A 21,223-nucleotide genomic window follows, 5' to 3' on the forward strand; every position below is an offset into this window, starting at 1 on the left:
TTGGTCTGGAGGGTAGAACTCGAACCAATGGATTCAAGTTCCAAAAAAGGAGGTTCCAACTAAACTAAAGAACTTTCTGACAGCAAGAGCTGTTTGACCGTGGAACAGTCTCCCATAAGAGGTGGTAGACATGGATGATCTAGTTGAGATTCCCGCATTCCAGGGGTTGGACTAGATGAGACTCTGGTCTCTTCCAACTCTATGATGCTATGACTTTCCTTCTATTATTGGAATTTTTTGTATAAGCAATCAAGCCTCCGCTGACTCTCCCAAGCATGTAGCTGCGTTTATTTCCTCTAGCTATTCTTAGCTTACATGCTAGTTTCTCTGCTACGGCCATCTGCTAAACCCTTTTATACCATGCTGTTAAATTAGCACCTTTAAGATCCTTCCAAAAAGTGGCAATAGTCATACGTGCAGATACTAATAGGGTAGAGCTGGGAGAGCCTCCATCTCAAAACCTGGAGAACTGCTGCCATTCTGTGCAGACAATCCTGAGCCAAATAGACCAATGATCCGACTAGGTATAAAGTAGTTTCCTCAGATGCAACAAGCTAAAACACTGGCAGGACCAAACATGGGAACGTGTGTCGCTACGAAGCAAAGATCGGATGCAATCTGAAGTAGTGGATGGGAGGAAAGAGCTAATCGTGTTTTTCCACCTGGATCCACCTTTCTTTGGTTGTTTCTTTCCAGTGGATCCTGTTAAAAGACTGAAGATGGAAGACATCTGGAGAACTGCATGTTAGCTACACATAACAGCAATATTTAAATAAAAATCAGGCAAATTAAAACCAGGAGCACAATACTCCACTCAGCATAAAAGAAGACAAAAGACTACTATTTAAGCCAGGAGTGGTCAACATAGTGCCCTGCACATGTTATCGGACTACAACTCCCATCATTCTTTACTCCATTGGGGCTGTTAGGAGTTAATTAGCCCTGATCAAAGCTGTGAACTGCGGCAGGAAAAACCCCATTGCTTTTTTTCTTCCTTTTAAAAATTATCTGTTTCGTAAGTTCATTAGCAGCACTGAATAGATGCCAAATGCAAATACAGTTGTGGGCAAGGTTGGCAGTTTCAAAAAAATTAGCTTTGTTTAATGGATGCAATATAAACATGCTGAAGTACATCACTCTCTAGGGCATCAGAACATTTTCTTATGCAGGATCATGTGAGGTTTATTAATGTATTTTATTTTCCCCCTTAATTTATTTCTGTTTAATATATTTGTTATTATTCTTTTTAGTTTAGTTGGAATTTTATGGTATATTAGGTTGAAAACCTTTAATAAAATTGATTTATTTTTTAAAGAACATTTTTTGATGCAAGTGGAAGATTTTTCCCTATGTGAAATAAATTTTTTTGAAAGTGTTCTAATTTAAAATTTTCTAGAAAACTTGCATCCTTGGATCTAATAAGTCTAAATATCATGACAGACTGAGGTAAATGAAAGAGGTCTTCAGCTGGTACCATTGCCATAGCTTGACATTTATTGGCCTGTGGCAACATAGTAGCAGGCTTTTTTCACTAATATCTCGAGTGTTAGGAAAAGCACTCCCTGCTGTCAATACAAAAGACCCCCATCTCTATTGGCATTCCACCGGCTTTTGACAACTTGCCTGTTGACACAGGCATTATGTTTATTTCTCAAACCGAGTGCCTTGTTGTTAACTGACATGTGCTGTCTTATTGTACATTTTAATTGTGTAACTTGGTTTTTCTACTTCATGAACCCCTTAAAATCCTATTTTGGCATTAAGCAGGATATATTAGTAACGGTGGTGGAAGCAGCACTCAAGAGGGCTGCAACTCTGCGGTAGAGAACATGTTCTGCATGCAAATTCAATCTCTAGAGCTTCCAAAAAGGGCTGAGGAATAGCCCAGTGTGATAATTGTGGAGAGGTGCTGCACATCAGTGGGCCAAGGCTCATGCTTGCCATAAGGCAGTTACTTGTGTTGAAAAGCCTCCAAGGCTCCTCTAGAGCCTCCTACTTAGGTAGATTTGTGCACGTGGTGGTCCCCACATCCCAATCAGCTACCTTACACCGACTTCAGTTTCAGCAGCACAGAGACAAGAGGTTTTTTTAAAAAATGTAAGAAACACATTTATTTTAAAACAAATTAAAAAGGTGAGTGATTGGGGGACAAAACAGTTCTGTAATCTATTGCCGGTGGAAGTTAAATGATGCATCCCATCTTGGCATAACAGGGGGCTACAGAGCTCTGAGACAGAAGGTCACAGGTACAATCTCAACCATCTCCTGTTAAAAAGGATCTCAAACAGCAGGGGGAGCAAACCCAGTTGAAAGAAACAGCAGTGGGTTGGCTGGTCTGACACAGCATGTAGGGCTGGTGTTGGCAACTTGTGGCCCCCTAGGTGTTGTTGGACTCCGACTCCCATCAGTCCCAGCCAGCCTGGCCAATGGAAACAGTAGTTCAGCAGCATCTGAAGGGCAACAGATTTAACTCAGAGAGGTAGTCAGAGAACGAAGAAAATAAAGTGGTATGGTTCTCTATTTCTTTTTCCCATTGACAGCAGATTAAATGCTGGCAGTTATTTGCAACAATACAGTTTCCATTTCTAATTGAGAGCTGAAGATGGCATTTCAGCAGGGTTAAGATCGCAATGCGTTTTGAGAAGTCAGAAATGAGATTGACAGAAATGACTGCTAGGTATCTTTGCATTGGACTGCAGATGTGCCGATCCTAATCAACTGGGTATTATGCTATGTATTGCTGCTTTGGGATGAGAGTGTGTGTAGACTCTCTTCATGGGCATAGCTTATAGGGGCTGTCAAGATGAGTCCTTGCACTTTTGACTACTAAACCACTATTGTTCTTCCTACAGAAAAGTATAGAAATGAAAAACATAACCGTCATCACAGAATTTGTTCTCTTGGGGTTCCCTTTCTCCCCACTGGCCCAAGTCTTCCTCTTCATTATATTCCTCGTGATCTACACCGTAACTCTGATCGGAAACATTGCTGTAATCACTTTGACCAGCCTGGATCCCCACCTTCAAATGCCCATGTACTTCTTCCTCTGCAACCTGGCAGTCTTGAATATCATTTGCACTTCGGCCGTTGTCCCCAAAATGCTCATGAACTTCTTGGTGACAAGGAAGTCCATCTCAGCCGAGTTGTGTGAGGCTCAGATGTATATCACGCTGTTCCTAGGGGCGGCAGAATGCATCTTCCTTGCCGTGATGGCGATCGACCGGTACGTCGCCATCTGCCACCCGTTGCGCTACTCTGTTCTAATGAACAAATCGGTTTGTATTGGCATGGCTGCTGGGTCTTGGCTCAGCACCTTCCTGGGGTCAGTGGTTCCACTCTTTGTCCTCAAGCTCCCTCTCTGTGGCTCCAATGTCATTGACCACTATTTCTGCGAAGTCCCAGCCATGCTTCAGCTGGTGTGCGCCGACACCTCTGTGAGCGAGAGTGCAATGTACATGGGGGGCATAGCGACGGAGATAATCCCCTTTCTCTTGATCGTACTCTCTTACGTACGCATCATTATTGCCATACTGCGACTCGCCTCTGCCGACAGCAGGCAGAAAGCTTTCTCCACCTGCTCAGCGCACCTGACGGTGGTGACTATCTTCTACACGACTGCCATGCTCATGTATATGCGGTCGAAGGGGCAGCGCACGCCAGAAGAGGACAAGGCCATCTCGGTCTTCTATACTATCATCAACCCCATGATAAACCCGATCATATACAGCCTGCGCAATAAAGATGTCAAAGAAGCCTTGATGAGAGTCTTAGGACGAAGCAAAATGGCCAAGGTTTAAACAAGGCAATGCTTGAACAGAGGCAAAGCTTCTTTCCACCTTGGGCCAAGATCTCCAAGTCCTACTATTTCATCAGCCAAGCCTGTTTGGTCCTTTTGCTTGCAATACAAATGTCTACCCTGAACAAAGAGATCCCAAAATGAAATATGATTGAACACTCAAGGCATTGTTTTAAACATGAAATCCAAATACCAGCATGACCCCTTTTTCAAAGGAGGAGGAAAATGCTAAATGTACTGTAACACAACATAGACCGTGGAGTTTAAGGTTTCAGACCCCGCATGTTCTGGGTAAAATTCTCCATGTTCAAATACAGTGGTACCTCAGGTTAAGTACTTAATTTGTTCCAGAGGTCCGTACTTAACCAGAAACTGTTCTTAACCTGAAGCACCACTTTAGCTAATGGGGCCTCCTGCTGCTGCCGCGCCGCCGGAGCACAATTTCTGTTCTCATCCTGAAGCAAAGTTCTTAACCTGAAGCACTATTTCTGGGATAGCAGAGTCTGTAACCTGAAGCGTATGTAACCCGAGGTACCACTGTACCAGTTATAAAGTGAGGTAGGAAACAAATAACACACATCGCAATATGGTATCTCCTTTGAACGTGAAGAAGTTATAAAGGTACTTTCCAAGATTCACAGTAACATGTTTCCACTTCAAATAGGGAATTACCAGCTTGCAACTTAGGCAACAATAACTGAAGGCACCACAACCTACTTCATTACTGCATTTAAAAAAAACAACAGTGAAGCAGTAAGTAGATACAGAACAAAATTGGCTCTATCCACAGCATAGAAATTAAGAGGGAAAAGTGGGAAAATTGCATAAGCCTATAACGAAGCTCCAGATAAAACTTTTTATTCACCATATAAAATCACTTTTTCTTTTGTAAAAAGAATTTTTGATATACAAACACGCTTGTGGTGTTACAGATTTTGAGAATGTGCAAGTTATAAATTAACTTCAAAGTGGTATCAGCTTAACTGCTGCTAAAAAGAGGAAGAACTGTCTGCTCCCAACTTTCATCCCAACGAAGCTGCTTGGTTGTGCAAAGATTCTTTCGGAATAAATTGAGTTTGCCTTCTGCAGAAGAATATTCCAAGAAAAGCATCTGCAAGGTTAGAAAGAGTGAGTGAAACAGATTAATTCAGTATATAGGAAAATGGAAAAATATTCTACTTTCTATACCTACAATTATGGGAAGATGCAGGTATTTTTCCCAGATAAAACTACATTGAATCAATTGCTTCCTCAACAAACAAACTGATGTCTCACTAGAAAAGTACCACCTTCAAAATTGGCACACGAACAGTAATAATGTGACAAGTCCCTGGGATTATCAAAGAACTGTTTAAGGAAGTAAATTATAGTCAGAACTATGTATTCCAAGATTCAATATCCTAACCCATGCCAGATCATTATGAAATCTTGCTGACCTACTGAGAAAATAATGAAGGGCTTGGGGGGGGGGGAGGAGTTGCAATTCTATACTCCATGCATCCTAACTAAACTGGTTGTGTTTGATTTTTTTTCCTTTAAGAAAATTGATATGTTTAGCATTCCATATACTGGAAAATCCTTAATAAAAAAAAATAAAGCTATATATTTTTAAAAGGACAACATATGCACGAGAGAGAGAGAATGAATGTCCCTTTCCACTTATTTAAAAGCAACTCCCTGCACATAGAAAGCTAGTGCTTCAGGGATAATGTTAGCTTATATATTTCTCATAATTTTCTATGTTCAGGAAGTTTTTGTTTTTAAACTATGAAGCAGCATTCAAAGATGAAAGTTCCCTCCTGCCACCAAAACATCCAGCTTCCTTGATGTTTCCAAAGCAATGAAGGCTCAATGAGCCCCATCAGCAAGTCAAAGTTCTCTTTTTCTATGTTACCTTCAGCTGCTCTGCAAGTTCGCTTGAGTCCCGGAACACCAAACCATTTACTTCATGCTTCACAAGTTCATGTATACTACAAAAATAAGCAAAACAGCACTAGAAAGAATCTCAAAGTTGTTTTCTTCAGTGAGGGAGCGGGTTAACAGTTAACATACCATATTAATGCACCAGCCTGCTGCCTTCTAGGTATTTTGGACATCAGCCTCAAACACAGCAGAGAAAAGCACAGCAAGATTTCCAAATTAAAATAAAAACAATAGTTTCCCAATTATTTCTAACTAAAGGGAGCTGACAAGGACCTGTGAGCAGCCAGGGAGTATAAAAAAACCAGAGGAATCTGCAAGGAGCTCCAGACTGGCTGCAGCCTGAACAGGAGCATTCTGCAACTTTTTGTTGCAGGGCCCATTTGTAGTATCAACCACCACCAATAATAATAAACAAATAAAGATCTCAAAGAATAGAGAGATGGGTTAACCAACAAGGGATACACAAGATGGGGGAAGAGCCATAACTCATCAGTAGAGCATCTGCTTTGCATGCAGAAGGTCTCAGTTTCAAATTCCATTATCCCCAGGCAGGGCTGGGAAAGACTCCCTGCCTGAAACCCCTGAGAGGTGCTGCCTGCCAGTGTAAACATTACAGTGGTACCTCTAGATACGAACGGGATCTGTTCCGGAGCCCTGTTCGCATCTAGAAGCACACGTAACTAGCGACGGCACATCTGCGCACACGCGCGTTGCTTTTCGCCGCTTCTGCGCATGCACGTGATGTCATTTTGAGCGTCTGCTCATGCGCAAGCGGCGAAACCTGGAAGTAACGCGCTCCGTGGTTACTTCCGGGTTGCCACGGAAGTTGCGCTCCGTGGCAACCTGGAAGTAATGGAGCACGTTACTTCCGGGTTGCCACGGAGCGTAACTCGAATGTGCTCAACTCGAAGCGTATTCAACCCAAGGTATGACTGTACTGCACTAGATGGACCAATGGTCTAATGCCAGGTTCTTTTGAGACGCTGAAACACACAGGCGTGCTCTTACCACTGGAAGTGCACTGCACATACAGGCAAGCAGCAGCCAAACATGTCCACGACCTTCATAGGTAGGTCCAAGCCACTAGAGGACATATGGAGACAGACGCCCAAGTCAGCTGAACCTGTAAGAGAAACCAACCCCCCATTGAGTACATTCTGCAAATGAGTTGTTTTTGTTTGTTTTTTTTTTTGTAGCTGCTCAAGTAATGGATGGCTTGTTGCCACTGAAAAAAAAAATGAGGTATACAAATCAGGTGGTAATGAGGCCTGCCAAGGAGGAGTTTGTGGGGCAGTTAAAATGAGGCATGCAGGAATTGTACACCAGCTCTTGAATAGTACTCACTTGAAACTGTTTCACTGACGCTCAAACATTCCCAAGCCCAGGCCACTTAGGAACCTGAGCCAGAATACAAGACCCTCTCTACTGACCTCGTCTTCCCCCCAGATCATCTCAGGTGCCAAGACCAGCAGAGAGGGGCCTTCTTTGTAGTTCCACTGCCCTTGGAGTTTCTAGGAGTAGTGGTCTGGGGGAAGCCATTCTCACTGGCAGCCTCCATGCTGTGGGATACCTCCCCCCACTGCAGAGGTAATTCTGGTGCCTTCCATTATGTAGCTTCCATTGTATGCTGAAGAGACAGTTCTTTACCTTAGCCAATTTGTACAAATCACTGCCATCTTGTTTTCCCTCTGCCCTGCCAGTCAGCACCCTTGTGGAGAAGAAAAGGGAGGAAAGCGTGCAAGTTCCTCTCCTGCTTCAAAGGACCCATTTCAAGTGGGTCGGGGCATCTGGCTGTCGACCAGAAGGTTGGTGGTTCAAGCCCACCCAGGGATGGCTGTGGGCAGGATTCCTGCAGTGCAAGGGGTTGGTCTAGATGACCCTTGGGGTCCCTTCCAACTCTACAATTCTATGATTCTATTATTCAATAGCAGGTTCTGCTATCACAGTCCTGCAATGGACCACTATCCTATACTCCGAAGATCTCATGAGTCTGCTCCTGTAAATTTTCAAAATGGCACATTGAAGCACACTGAGAATTCGAAGATCTTCCTTACCGAGCAGAAGGGGGTAATCCTCTGCTTCCAGCCATGGAGTACAGATCTGGATATGCTTGAAATGCAGCTCTGCAATCAGCTTGTTGTAATACTCCTTCAGAGGCCCCTTGCCTTTTTAAATGAAAGAAAATGAACAAAATGGTTTGCTGCTGATCCAAAAGGGCGCATTGTGAGAGTTATCATCCTCTGGGCAAGATTTCATTTGAATGCCCAGAACCAGCGTGGTGCCATGGTTATAGAATGTCAGGCTATGAGCTGGGAGAACAGAGTCAAAATCGCTGCTCAGCCTTGGAGCTCACTGGGTGACTTTGAGCCAGTCGCAGTCTCTCAGTCTAGCCTACTGCACAGGATTGTAGCAAAGATAAAGCACAGAGGGAGGAGAAACATGCCACCTGGAGTTCCTTGGGAGGAAAGGTAGGATGTAAATGTAAAAATTATATAGTTCTCCTGGGGGGGGGGGGCTGACACCATGCCAGCAACCTAGGGCAAGCAGCTTAAGGCACAAACCGAATACAGTGGTACCTTGGGTTATATACGCTTCAGGTTACAGAAATAGTACCTCAGGTTAAGAACTTTGCTTCAGGAGGAGAACAGAAACCGTTCTCCAGCAGTGCAGCAGCAGTAGGAAGCCCCATTAGCTAAAGTGGTGTTTCAGGTTAAGAACAGTTTCAGCTTAAGAACGGACCTCCAGAACGAATTAAGTACTTAACCCAAGGTACCACTGTACAAAAATGAAAGCAGGGTCCTCACTAATGAACTCAACACAGAGAGAGCTCTGGAGCTCACAGAAACTTCCTTGCTTCTTCAGTGGTGGTGGAGAAAATGGGTTTCCCAGTATGAATATATAAGATGAAAAGAAGACAAATGATTTAAAAGCTGCTACCTGTTATCACACACACAAGAGGAGGAAGCTTTGCTCCATCGTTGAGATAGCGTTCATATTCTGTGCAACAAAAAAACAGTAAGAGTTGTGACTTTACCAAAACCATCATTGGAAAAAAATGACAGGCTACAAAAGGCAACTTTTTTTTATTTTTAACAAGTTTGGGATTTCTACAGCAAGCAGGAAGACTGAGGTGGGAAGAGCTACAGTCTTACAGCCAAGATTGTTTGTAGACAGATCCCAAAGTGAATCTGCACCAATAGGAGAGAAAAAATGGGGGGGGGGAGTGGGCACCCTTGCAGTTGCTACCTATTTTTTAGTTTAGGCAGCCTAGATGCCACCCTATAACCAAGTTTTCAGCATGCCTTGATAAAAGAGTATTTTAAGTCAAGAATGACGCAAAAGGAAACTTTGCAGCCAACACCTGAATCCCAGATATGCACAGAACACATGTGGCAATGCAAAGAGAACTGTTCCCCATAAGAGAACAAGCCTGTTCTCTGATGGGGGCCTTTTCCTTGGTGCTCTCACAGCTCTCACTTTTTCTGATAGACATGTTGGAACTGCTGGTCCCAGTCCTCTGCTGAGAGAGATGCTCTGCCAGGGGTAGAAGAGCATGCAGCTGCCACTGCTTTTCTCTTCAGTCCCCCCTTTTCTTTTTGCAGCTGTGGGCAGAAGTGGAAGACTGAGGTTCACAGGATTGAGGAAACAATAGCTTTGGTTGCAGTAGGGGGTAACCACAGTTGAGTTCTGCTTATTAGCATTCAAGAAGGTGTGTTCACCTATGCAAATGTCTCTCCCCCACTGCTCAAAATACCCTTCCCACTCTTAGCCACCTAAAAGTACACTGTTCCCAGAAAGTGAAGAAAGGAAGAGGATAGACCACAGTTCCTGCTTTCTGATCCAGTTGCCAATTCCGCTAATGCAGGGATGGGGAATCACTTTCAGCAGGAGGGCCAGAACAAATCAAATTATGGGCAGCCCACACTGTTGAGGCCGCCTGTGCCTCCAGTGACAGCAGTGGATCCAGGTTTGCTTGTTAAGAAAGACAGAATGCTCCCTTAATAACCCACCTTCTAAAGCTCTTAATAGGATGGAAAAATCTTCATCTTCTAGAAAAGGGAGAAAAAGTTTGCAGTTAATATACAAGAATCACAGCAATAACTCTGGTTTCACCTAAAGCAATTCTGCTTTTGAGTGCTGTCTCTGTAGCAACTGTATAACGTAAAGCAAATGAGGCAATCAACACAATGCTTCTCTCTTGTACAGCCAAAGGGGCTCACAGCAGCTACAAGACATGCAGCTAAAGTAATCTCTTCTGTATTTGTCACATTCATTCAAATAGCAATGTATTCTGTGTTGGCATTAGACATGTTTAAGCCCACTGAGACCAACTCTGAAATCAACTCCAAATGCCTTGTGCATTTGCTGGATTCCTTAAGGCCTTTTGACTATTCCACTGGCTCTTCCACAACTGTCTCCCAACCGAAGCTAACTGAACTGTTTTGCCATTATAAGAACTTTGTAACCTTTAAGAAACCGCTGCCTGAGGTTGCTCATTTTCATCTTCCCTTCCCATCCCTTTTAGCTTTTGTGTCTTGTCTTCTTGAGTGGAAACCTGAGGGCAGGGATTCATATACTCTATAAGCAGCTCTGGGAGCCATTTTGACTGAAAGAGTAAAAATGCTTTAAATACATAAAATGACTGTCTACAAACTTTACACACACAGATGATCCCAATATATTTTGGTGCCTAAAGGAGAAGACTCAAAGAGTCTCCCAACCATATACTGTAATCCTAAATAAATTGTACTCCCTCAAAATATTCCATCTTACCCTGCCTAGTTCTAGGGTCAGCTCTGTTACTTTTACTAGGGAAAAGAATGGAGCTCTGACATAAATAAAAAAATAAACCCAGTTTATATTAGGCTGCCATGTGCTCCAGGTCACTTATTTCATCCTGTCAATTTCAAAACTGCTTCATAAACTTCAAACATTAATTAAAACTCAATTAATAATTGCTAATGAAACAAATATTTTCCAAACATTTGCAAGTAGACAGTGAAAACCAAGCAACATCAATTGTGGAATGAAGGGAAAGAGAAAGGCTGTTGAAAAGTTAGTGGCCTGACAGTTTTTGGAGAAATTCTAGTACAAATCAAGACAATGTTTTTGTTACACTCTTCATGTGGAGATTTATGTTCACAGTTCTTGCCCACATGATGAGATTATATTTTTCAACACAGCCATACATGATCAGAAATCCAAGGAAAGAGGGACATGAAAATTATCCTCTCCTTGGAAGTGGGAGGCAATCAGCTACTGTTAGCAACCATGATTATGTTGCCAATTTGTTAATTGGTCACCTGTACTTCCACAGGTGGCGCTGTGGGTTAAAGCTGTGGGTTAAAGCTGTGGGTTAAAGCCTCAGCGCCTAGGGCTTGCCGATCGAAAGGTCGGCGGTTCGAATCCCTGCGGCGGGGTGCGCTCCCGCTGCTCGGTCCCAGCGCCTGCCAACCTAGCAGCTCGAAAGCACCTCCGGGTGCAAGTAGATAAATAGGGACCGCTTACCAGCGGGAAGGTAAACGGCGTTTCCGTGTGCGGCTCTGGCTCACCAGAGCAGCAATGTCACGCTGGCCACGTGACCCGGAAGTGTCTCCGGACAGCGCTGGCCCCTGGCCTCTTAAGTGAGATGGGCGCACAACCCCAGAGTCTGTCAAGACTGGCCCGTACGGGCAGGGGTACCTTTACCTTTACCTTTACTTCCACTAATTTTTTAAAAAAGAATTCCAAGCAATCTTGAAGTATTCTCTGCTCAAGTACTTGCCACTTCTCTTGGTATACAGTTAGTGCAAAGTCTTACAGCGGGAGTGGGACACCTTACCAGTCCAAAGATAGCATTCCCTTCTAGAGGAAACACTGCAGTGGTGGGCAGGACCAGAGGCAAAAGTGATGGGAGCTGCAAATGTGAATTTTAACTTTCTACGATAGGCTAGTTTCTACTCACAAACCCCTCTCCATCCAGACAAGCAAGAAGCATTATCAGAGGTTCAAGGGCACATTCCAGCCAGGCCAAAACACCTAAGCATATGAAGTAGGGCTGGTGAGAGGTGTGGCTTAGGAGGGGGTGTGGCCTATGGAGAGTCCCAAGGGCCAGGCAAAGAGACCTGGAGGGTTGCATTTGGCCCTGGACCTGAGGTTCTGCATCCCTATTTTACAGCTTCATGTACAAGCATCTCAAGCATACTGTATGGAAAGATACACAGACAATGGTATAGAGCAAGACCTGTCCAGCTGGTGCTGCTGATGAGGAGAGCTGGCCGGCCCATGCAGTGCATCACGTTTCCGCTCCTGGTGTCTAGTTGTGTAAAGGCAGTTTTCTCAACATCACCTGGGAGGCTGGACTCTGCTCTGAGGAGAAACAGGATTCTGAAGACTAACCTTCAAAGAACATGTGTGATCAGCAAAAGCACACGCGCCAAACCAAACATTATAGCTCCCAAAATCAGATTAATGGAAGCCATAAAGGTCAGCTCCGTATTTAGGCAGGAGATGTTGTCAATATTTATCCCTTCTCAAAGTTCCCTACTAAGCTCCTCAACCCATTAGTATTTAACTTGGTACCAAATGAACACAAAGCATTGTTACTAACTCACGCAGAGCATAGTTAAATTATGGAACTCATTCCCACGGCAAGCAGTGATGGCTACTGTAAAGGTAAAGGTACCCCTGACCGTTAGGTCCAGTCGCGGACGACTCTGGGGTTGCAGCGCTCATCTCGCTCTATAGGCCGAGGGAGCTGGCTTTTGTCCACAGACAGCTTCCGGGTCATGTGGCCAGCATGACTAAGCCGCTTCTGGTGAACAAGAGCAGTGCATGGAAATGCCATTTACCTTCCCGCCAGAGTGGTACCTATTTATCTACTTGCACTTGACGTGCTTTCAAACTGATAGGTGGGCAGGAGCTGGGACTGAACAACGGGAGCTCACCCAGTCGCAGGGATTTCAGCCAGCCCTAGGCTCTGTGGTTTAGACCACAGCGCCACCCACGTCCCATTGATGGCCAACTTAGAAGGCTTTAAAAGAGGAGTTTGGCATGTTAATGGAGGAAAAGGCCATCCATGGCTACCAGCCACAATGGCTATGCTCTGCCTCTATAGTTTGGTGGCAGTAATGCTTTTGTATACCAGTTGCTGGAAACCACAGGAAGGCAAAGGGATCTTGTGCTCAGGTTCTGTTTGAGGTTTGCCCACAAGCATCTAGTTGGCCACTCTGAGAACAGGATGCTGGACTAGTTGAGCCACTGGCCTGATCCAGAAGGCTCCTCCTGTGTTCTTAAGCACGCCAGTTCCAAACTAGGTAGGAGTGTATACAACAGCACATTTTAACTTACACAAGTTGGCCTTTAAACGGAGCATATTCTTTGGCTAGTTTCATGAACAACTTATGCTGATCTATCAATGGCGTTTCCTTGAAGAAAGAAGCTGGCTTGTCATAGAGGGTCGTCGCTCTGCAACGCAAAGGGGCCCAGAAGTCAAAACAATAAAGATAAAAATCAGATACTATACTTGATCTTAGCCAAAAGGACAATAATATTACTTATATATCTATATAATAATGTATGGAAATGTAACTACGCTATATTTAGCATATTTTATCTTTTTTTCTTATTGTATTGTTTATGTTTTGCTTTCTTTCTTTCTTTGCTTTTATTTTCACTTTATTTCTTCCAACTGAAATTATCTTAATAAACTATTAATATATATATAAAAAATCAGTGAATGTAAAAAGGTACTATAGAAGTGCCCTGGAAATATTTTTACACAAAATTAAGGCAGGAAAGCTATGGGCAGATGTTATGTTAGAGAAGAGAAAGGGTACATGTGGTGAGAGCACTTGAGGCTTCATCCATGCTTGATATTCACACACTGGGCATCACACCTGAGTAGCCTAATGCAGCTAGGACCAATCTGCACACTGTGATTTTGTGGTGCAGGATCCCAGGGGTTGAAGCGAAGCACTTTGGGCTAAACCTCTGTAGGCCCCTCAGTAAACCTATCATTCAAAGTGCTGGAGGAAGTGACCCTGCTCTCCCATTTGTTCTTATGATATGCATACTTTCATATGCTGTTTTCCAATACAATAAGGTTGAAAGCAATTTGCAAAGACAAAAAATACCAATATTAACAATATATTAATATTATATATAAGTTACATTTTAGCTAATTGTTAATATTAACAATATTGTTAATATTCTACTGGCTCTGCTGGATATTTCTATATGGTCTAGTAAAGGTCCTTGAAACACACACAACTCATTTGGTAGAGTCGATTGTGAGCTACTCATTTACCTGATGTTACAGTTCACCAGAAGATCCTCTTTCATTGAGTTAGTCACACAAATGTTATAGTCAGACAGACGCCCAAAGAATTCTTCATACCTGAAATAAATTGAATGTCCATCAGTTACTAAATACTGGTTCTACTAACCCATCTCAGATGCTTTCATGGGAATATAAGTTTCTTCCCCGGTTGCAATGCCTTTTTTAAAAAATAAAAAATAAAGCAAAATCATATGCTTTCCTTCATTTCTCAAATCCATTTAAACCACAAAAATGCAATATATGTTCATGTATTTCCTATACACAATTCCTCATAACCTGGGAATTCAGTGGTCTCACACACTAAAAAAAAACCTGAGAATAACTTCAAACCTAAAAAGTTGCCCACCAAATAACATCATGGCCCAACTCCATCTCAAAACAGGGATAACCGTTTTCAGCAGCTTTTATGCTATTACCCTATGAATAACTACTCAGAAGTAAGCTCCACTGAGAGCGCTGGATCCAGACTATATTAACTGCATGAAATTCCCACTGAAATAATTGAGATTTACGTCTTGCTGTGGCCTGAAGTTTTCACATTGATTTCAATGGAACCCATGTTCAATTAACTTAGTCCAGATGCAGCCCACTGCATATAAGATGGCAGCCATAGGCATGACTAGCTTTACCTGGAGCGGGGCCCACATTTGTTATCACAAGAGATACACACCAACAATTTTATCCACATTCTATGTAAGCCAGTGACTATTCTAGTATGTGACTAATAAAATCAAAATCAATATGATAACATGTTCAAATATAGCAAACCTGTCCCGTTTACCTAAATACAGGACAACTGCATCTTAAGCAGGGGTTCGGTTCAAAGGGTTCTGCGTATACACAACAACAGTGTACCATATATCCAAACTCTTGGAGCCACCCCTGTGGCTAGCAGGGGAGAGAGAGAATCTCCAATACTCCCAGAGTTCGCATGCTGAGCTAGCCTTGCCCAGCAAGCAAGGTGGAGAGCTTACAAAGCTCTTTCCATGCCAGGTAACCCAAGTGGATCTGGCACAAAAAGAGCTTTTAAGCTCTTTGCCTTGCTTGGGTTTAACTTGTGCATTTTCAACCATTCTGCCTTCAACCACGTATATGGCTGCCAGTTAACTGCATGTAAGATGTGATCGTACTGTATTCACATTCAGCAACGCACTGTATGAGGCCAGTTGCTAATGGATGTACAAATATTTCATCAAGTTTCTAGCACTTCTGAAATACTCACAAAGGAGCATTACCAGGGAGTGTGGTGCAGTGGCTACTATCGGACGAGGAAGATCTCACTCTGCCATGGTTCAAATGCCCACTGTCATGAAGTCACCTTGTGCCAATCACCAAATCTCAGCCTAAACTGCCTCCCAGGGTGGTTTTACAGATAAAATGGGGGGACGGGGCAATATAGGACACTGTTCATAGGACCTTTAAAAAGCACATGGGTTCAAAACCATCTTCTGTTGGGTTTCAAAACCATTATATTGACCCATAAGGAAGGAGATGGCTATTTTTAAACCTACATAAATACACGTGCACACACACGCATGCACGCACGCACATGCACATATAAAAAAATTAATAATCCCCATGGTTCACTGACGACTTGGCCAACGGTGTCTAATAAACTATAAACAGCTGTTGTACAAACCACTTAGCAATCCGGACAATAGGGTGCCTCATTCCATGTGTGAGGCTCATTATGGTATAGCCGTAGTTGTGCCAATCGATGATGAGCTTACTGCTTCTTAGAAGACAAGCCACCCAGGTAACAGCTATGCTGGGCAGACCTGGAGGATTCTGGTCATAAAAATGAAGAGAAAGAGAGCCTGTTTCAGAGAGCAAGAGACAGTGCAATACCAAAAAATAAGAGCTCTTGCTTTCTTCCTCTGACTGGGCCTTTAACTCCTACCCAGAATGCCACATCTCTCTTCCCCTACCCTTCAAATATTTCCTCCTAAGTCTCATTTTCTCCAAAGCCTTTATCTCAGTGCCATAGGTCATATCAACACCACACATTTTAAGCACATGGCTTCCCCCTAAGAATCTTGAGAACTGTAGTTTAACACCCACAGAGGTTGAATTACCAGTCCCTTTAACAAATTACAGTTCCCAAGATTCTTTAGGATGGTAGCTAAGAGTCTCAGGTGAGCATCTTCTCTCAGTCCCATAAACATCAAAAGCATATTGTGGAATTCCCTCCCAAAAAAGGTTAGGCTGGCTGCTTCATTGTTATCCTTCTGCTGGCAGGCTAAGACCAAAAGACCCATCTAGTCCAGCAACCTGTTCTTACAGCATTCACCATCACCTAATGATATTTGCTTGTGATTATATAATAACAGGCTGCTACCCAAATTAAAAAGTTAAGGCAAAAATGTAAGAATCTGCTCTAAAAACAAACCTTGAACTACTGCAGACAAAGCATACGTGTATCAATATTCCAAATATAGTATTCATATTAAAACACACTTTAAATAAAACATTTCCCAACTGCCACTGCTTTAAAAGTGGTATGTTTTAAACAGACCTAGGAGACACAAATACTGTATACAGTTCTCATGGCGCATATGTACCTGGAGAAGTACATAGTTTGGTTTAGCTATCCTCAGCATTGTATACAATAGTTGGATGCTCTGTAAAATGACTTTTGCGATATACTGGAACATCTTTGGCCCAACTACAAGAGGAAATAAACAGTCATCAGAGTTGCAACACACATAATAAAACACAGAAAGCTGTTTACAATAAGTTCATTAAAAATACCAATAACAAACATTAAACTCAAGTTACACAATATGTTTAAATACAAAATAGCAAAAAATGCATTTTTTTTCTGTCAAAGGAGCCTTGATTTAAAAACTGGTGCATCATTTTTTTAAAAAAAACCACCTCCAAATACTGCAATGTTCACCATACCTTGCCAAATTTTGAGCTCAGAGATATGAACAATCTGTATGTTTCCATTACGTATAATCTCGCTGTGTGGCTTTGTGCCTGAAAGAAAAGTAAACAATTAAGAAAATTCATCCAAGCACATACATAAACAGAACAGAATGTGAAAGCAAATTAAGTGGGAACAGCAAATATTAATTCAGTATATAAGCCAGCAATGTGGGTGTTCTGGGGGCAAAAACCTATACACATATTAGGGTAACTCAGTGTATACCTATGGCAGTTTAAAAGGACACCCACTGCTGAAGGAATGGGGAACCAGGCCTTCAGATGACCATCTCTAAATGGTTGCATCTGAGCATATGAAGAGTGCCCCTTCTTCCCCAAGCACTTAAACTCTCTCACATACCTGGAACATGGGTTAGCAAAAAATTAATTATAATTAATTATAATAAGATGCATGGCTAGCTACATCAACAGCATTCTGTTAACAACAACAACAACAACAACACTGCTGTGCAAGAGTGCATCTGAACATATGCAGAGTACCTTTCACAACGCTTAAGCTCCCTCACATCTCTGCAATGAGGGTTTGCAAAGAAGCAAGATCCTCCGCTGCATACCTTAGCGGTATTCTGTTAAAAATAACAATGTAGTGCAAGAGTGAGCATATGCAGAGTGCCTTTCATCGAACCAAAGGGAAGCGCAAAAGCCCTCGGACATCTTTTGGAACGAGGGGTTGCAGCAAGGCAGTAGGAGGCGTGGCTTCCAGGCTGGAAAAAGCCCCAGCACCTTGGACTCACCCGGGTGCCCGATAAGGTCGACGCGGCGGCCGCGGCGGGCCAGCGACAGGGCGTGGTACTGCATGCGGGGGCTGCGGCCCAGGTCGCCCAGCACCACCACCGCCACGCGGTCCTCGGAACCAGCAGGCCGCTGCCGTTGCCATAGTAACAGGAGAAGCAGCAGCAGCAGCGTTAACGTCGCCGACCCGCAAAGCGTCAGCCAAAGGAGGGCCGCCATCTTGTGGGAGATCGAGTGGGAGGGCTAGAGCGCCTTCCGCTGAATCTGACCAAGGAAGTATCGCCTGCATTATGTAGGTGGGGGATCATTGCCGAGATAGGCCGCTTTCAGATCGGTCGCCATCTTGGATCCAAATCCAGGCTGGATGGGCGGGATTCTTCTCTGCGTCCCTGTGCGGAGGAATCATAGCATTGTATAATTCGAGGGGATCCCAAGGGTCATTTAGCCCAACCCATGCAAGGAAATTAAAATATGCCAAGAGAACTACGTAATCTGTAATGCATGCAAGGGAAGCACAAAGTTCAGTCTTGAAGTTGTCTGTTTGCAACTCGTGACTCGGTTGACCCTCTCTCACGGAAAGTGTGGGTGATGCGAGTGGTGGAGCCCAGTGAGCTAGTCCTTGCCCCAAACCACCACGGAAGCCCACTGCTACCAATAATTGCTTACGAACTTATTAGACCTCTAACCTTTCCTACAAGGAGCTCAAGGTAGCATATATAGTTCTCCCCATTTTTATCCTCACAACCAGTGCTTTTTTTCCCTTTAAAAATGTTTAGGGATACCTACTCTCATGTTTGGGGACGTGGGTGGCGCTGTGGGTAAAATCTCAGCGCCTAGGACTTGCAGATCGCATGGTCGGCGATTCAAATCCCCGCGGCGGGGTGAGCTCCCGTCTTTCGGTCCCAGCTCCTGCCCACCAAGCAGTTCGAAAGCACCCCTAAGTGCAACTAGATAAATAAGTACCGCTTTATAGCGGTAAGGTAAACGGCGTTTCCGTGTGCTGCGCTGGTGCTGGCTCGCCAGAGCAGCTTTGTCATGCTAGCCACGTGACCTGGAAGTGTCTCCGGATAGCGCTGGCCCCCAGCCTCTTAAGTGAGATGGGCGCACAACCCTAGAGTCGGACACGACTGGCCCATACGGGCAGGGGTACCTTTTACCTTTACTCTCATGTTTAGGGACATGGGTGGCACTGTGGTCTAAACCACTGAGCATCTTGGGCTTGCCGACGGGGTGAGCTCCCGTTGCTCGGTCCCTGCTCCTGCCAACCTAGCAGTTTGAAAGCACATCAAGTGTAAGTAGATAAATAGGTACCACTCCGGCGGGAAGGTAAACGGTGTTTCTGTGCACCGCTCTTGTTCGCCAGAAGCGGCTTAGTCATGCTGGCCACATGACCCGGAAAAACTGTCTGCGGACAAACGCCGGCTCCCTTGGCCAGTAAAGCGAGATGAGCGCTGCAACCCCAGAGTTGTTCGCAACTGGACTTAACTGTCAGGGGTCAGGGGTCTCATTTTCCTACCCATATGAAATACTGTTCCTCAATGAGGCCAAACTTAGATTAAAATAATGTTTAGGGGTATGCGTACCCCTGCGTCCCTTCTCCCCCCCCCCCAGAAAAAAGCACTGCTCACAAGAACCCTGCGAGGTAGGTTATACTCAGAGTGTGTTCCCAGGTTGCAGCCGGAATGCCAGTAGGAGGAGGAGGAGGAGGAAGGCAGTGGGCAGATGCACTAGCATCTGCAAGCTGATGGACCTGAGTAGCCCCCAGGAGATGTTTAGCAAGCTCTCCACAATGATCTCCCCTTCTTCCTAGAGGGCACAGGAGAGAAGGCTGGTGACGGGTGGATGGTCCAGAAGCTGGCCTACTCCAAGGATGCAGATAACATCCCCAAGGATGCAGATAACATCCCCAAGGATGCAGATAACATCCCCAAGCCCTACAGGCTGCACACAAGGATGCTGATTTTACCTCCAGAGCTGGTGGACCATTGCTCTAATGGAAAAGTTAACAAAAGATGCCCAAATCCTACACTATCCGAAAAGGAACAGCAACTTTTCAAATGTTTTGCATCCATTTACTGAATACGTTAAGGTAAAAGGACCATGACTGGCAGCCACCCACTTCTCATGGACCGCTATGCAGAAACATTCTTCAATAGTAATGTATTTGTGAAGGACAATTGTTAGGAATTATAACGCTGTTTTTTGAATACTAGCACTCTCTCCTCTCTTCTCACTGCCTTGCTTTCTTTTCTTTAACTCACTTGCTTTGTCTATTGCTTTTTGTGTATTATAAAGTAAAAATAAAAACAATCACCCCACCAAAATGGGAATTGGAATCAGGGGTCACCAGCTGGACTCATCCAAGACTTTGCCACCTGATGGTTCTATTCCCAGCTCAGCTGGATAAATGCTTGCAGTCACAATTGCTTGAAAAAGGGTGTTTTGTCAAGGCATGAATAAGGAGGGGACGACAACAATGCACCAATTTAACCTTGAAATGTTAATACAACATTTAAAGGGCATATCCCATTTAATTTTATGCCAAGAACTAGCAGAGCATGGTGATGGCAGGGGAAATCACACCTGCTGAAAACACTCAAATTGCCAATGATCGAGATGGCAACAGAGATAGTTGGGAGACAAGCTCTTCATTGTACTTACAGAAAATCTTTTTTAAGAATTGCTTGATTCTTTAGTGAGGAAGTTGGCAGAGGGGAGAGGAGTTTTTTTTGGCATGACTTCTGCAAGGCAACAGGATAAGACTTACAACTTTGTAAAAGTTTACAACCATGCCATAAAGTCTTTTTAGAACATTTTCCCTTGGTCTTTGGCTGACTGATATCCAATGCCCTTTTAAATGTGTGTTTGTTTTTGTTCATATTTTTATTACATGTTTTGTGTTTTTTACATTGTGATTTTATGTAGTGAACTGCCCTGAGATCTACAGGTATCCAAGATTGTATACAAATTTCTGGTTTTCAGCTTGTGTTTCCAGTTAGGGCATATCCACACTTATCTTTTGATCCACTCTTTCCAGACACATGTCCACACTTTAAAGCTCCATTTCCAAGTGTTTTTCTTTCTTCCTTTTCTTTTTCTCCCCCCCCCCCCCCGATCTTTCCCCATGAAAAGCTGCTCTTTTAACACTCAATCAGAGCAAACATTGATTCGGATTTTCTGCAGATTGCCATTTCCTCTGAATCAGCTTTAAAGAGTGAGTTTTTGTGGGGAAAGATCCAGGGCAAAAGAAGAAAAAAGGGCACTCAGACACAGAGGTTTAAAGTATGGACTGTGCCTGGAAAGAGCAGCGGAAAGGTTAATGTGGATAAGCCTTTAAACTCTGCAGGAAAACTAGACTGAGAGAAAACAACGAAAGGAGATTCAACTCTGCTCATTAAATTGTAAAACTGGGACCTGGTGCTTTAAGTCCCTGGGGATCTCCCATCTCACAGAGCATGAATCACCACAAAGGAATAGGCAGACAAGACGTTCACCCATTTATC

At 43.7% G+C, this 21,223-nt stretch overlaps 2 protein-coding genes across 2 annotated transcripts; one reads left to right on the forward strand and one right to left on the reverse strand.

Annotated features, from left to right (window-relative positions):
- The first annotated feature begins 2,089 nt into the window (after positions 1-2,089).
- On the forward strand, positions 2,090-4,119 carry LOC307202539 (olfactory receptor 10A7-like). The gene has a single exon (XM_079952626.1). The coding sequence runs from the start codon at positions 2,865-2,867 to the stop codon at positions 3,795-3,797; it is 933 nt and encodes a 310-aa protein (XP_079808752.1). The 5' UTR covers positions 2,090-2,864; the 3' UTR covers positions 3,798-4,119.
- Positions 4,120-4,638: 519 nt separating this feature from the next.
- Positions 4,639-18,068, reverse strand: ALG1 (ALG1 chitobiosyldiphosphodolichol beta-mannosyltransferase). The gene is made up of 13 exons (XM_079952598.1): positions 17,723-18,068; positions 16,944-17,021; positions 16,601-16,704; positions 15,679-15,827; positions 14,007-14,096; positions 13,049-13,165; positions 11,943-12,067; positions 9,730-9,768; positions 8,657-8,716; positions 7,774-7,884; positions 6,728-6,842; positions 5,691-5,766; positions 4,639-4,907 (listed from the first exon to the last, which is right to left on the reverse strand). The coding sequence occupies exons 1-13, from the start codon at positions 17,937-17,939 to the stop codon at positions 4,776-4,778; spliced, it is 1,413 nt and encodes a 470-aa protein (XP_079808724.1). The 5' UTR covers positions 17,940-18,068; the 3' UTR covers positions 4,639-4,775.
- Between the last annotated feature and the right edge of the window lie 3,155 nt (positions 18,069-21,223).

Source organism: Podarcis cretensis (assembly GCF_951804945.1).
Source record: "Podarcis cretensis genome assembly, chromosome: 14".
Lineage (NCBI taxonomy): Eukaryota > Metazoa > Chordata > Lepidosauria > Squamata > Lacertidae > Podarcis > Podarcis cretensis.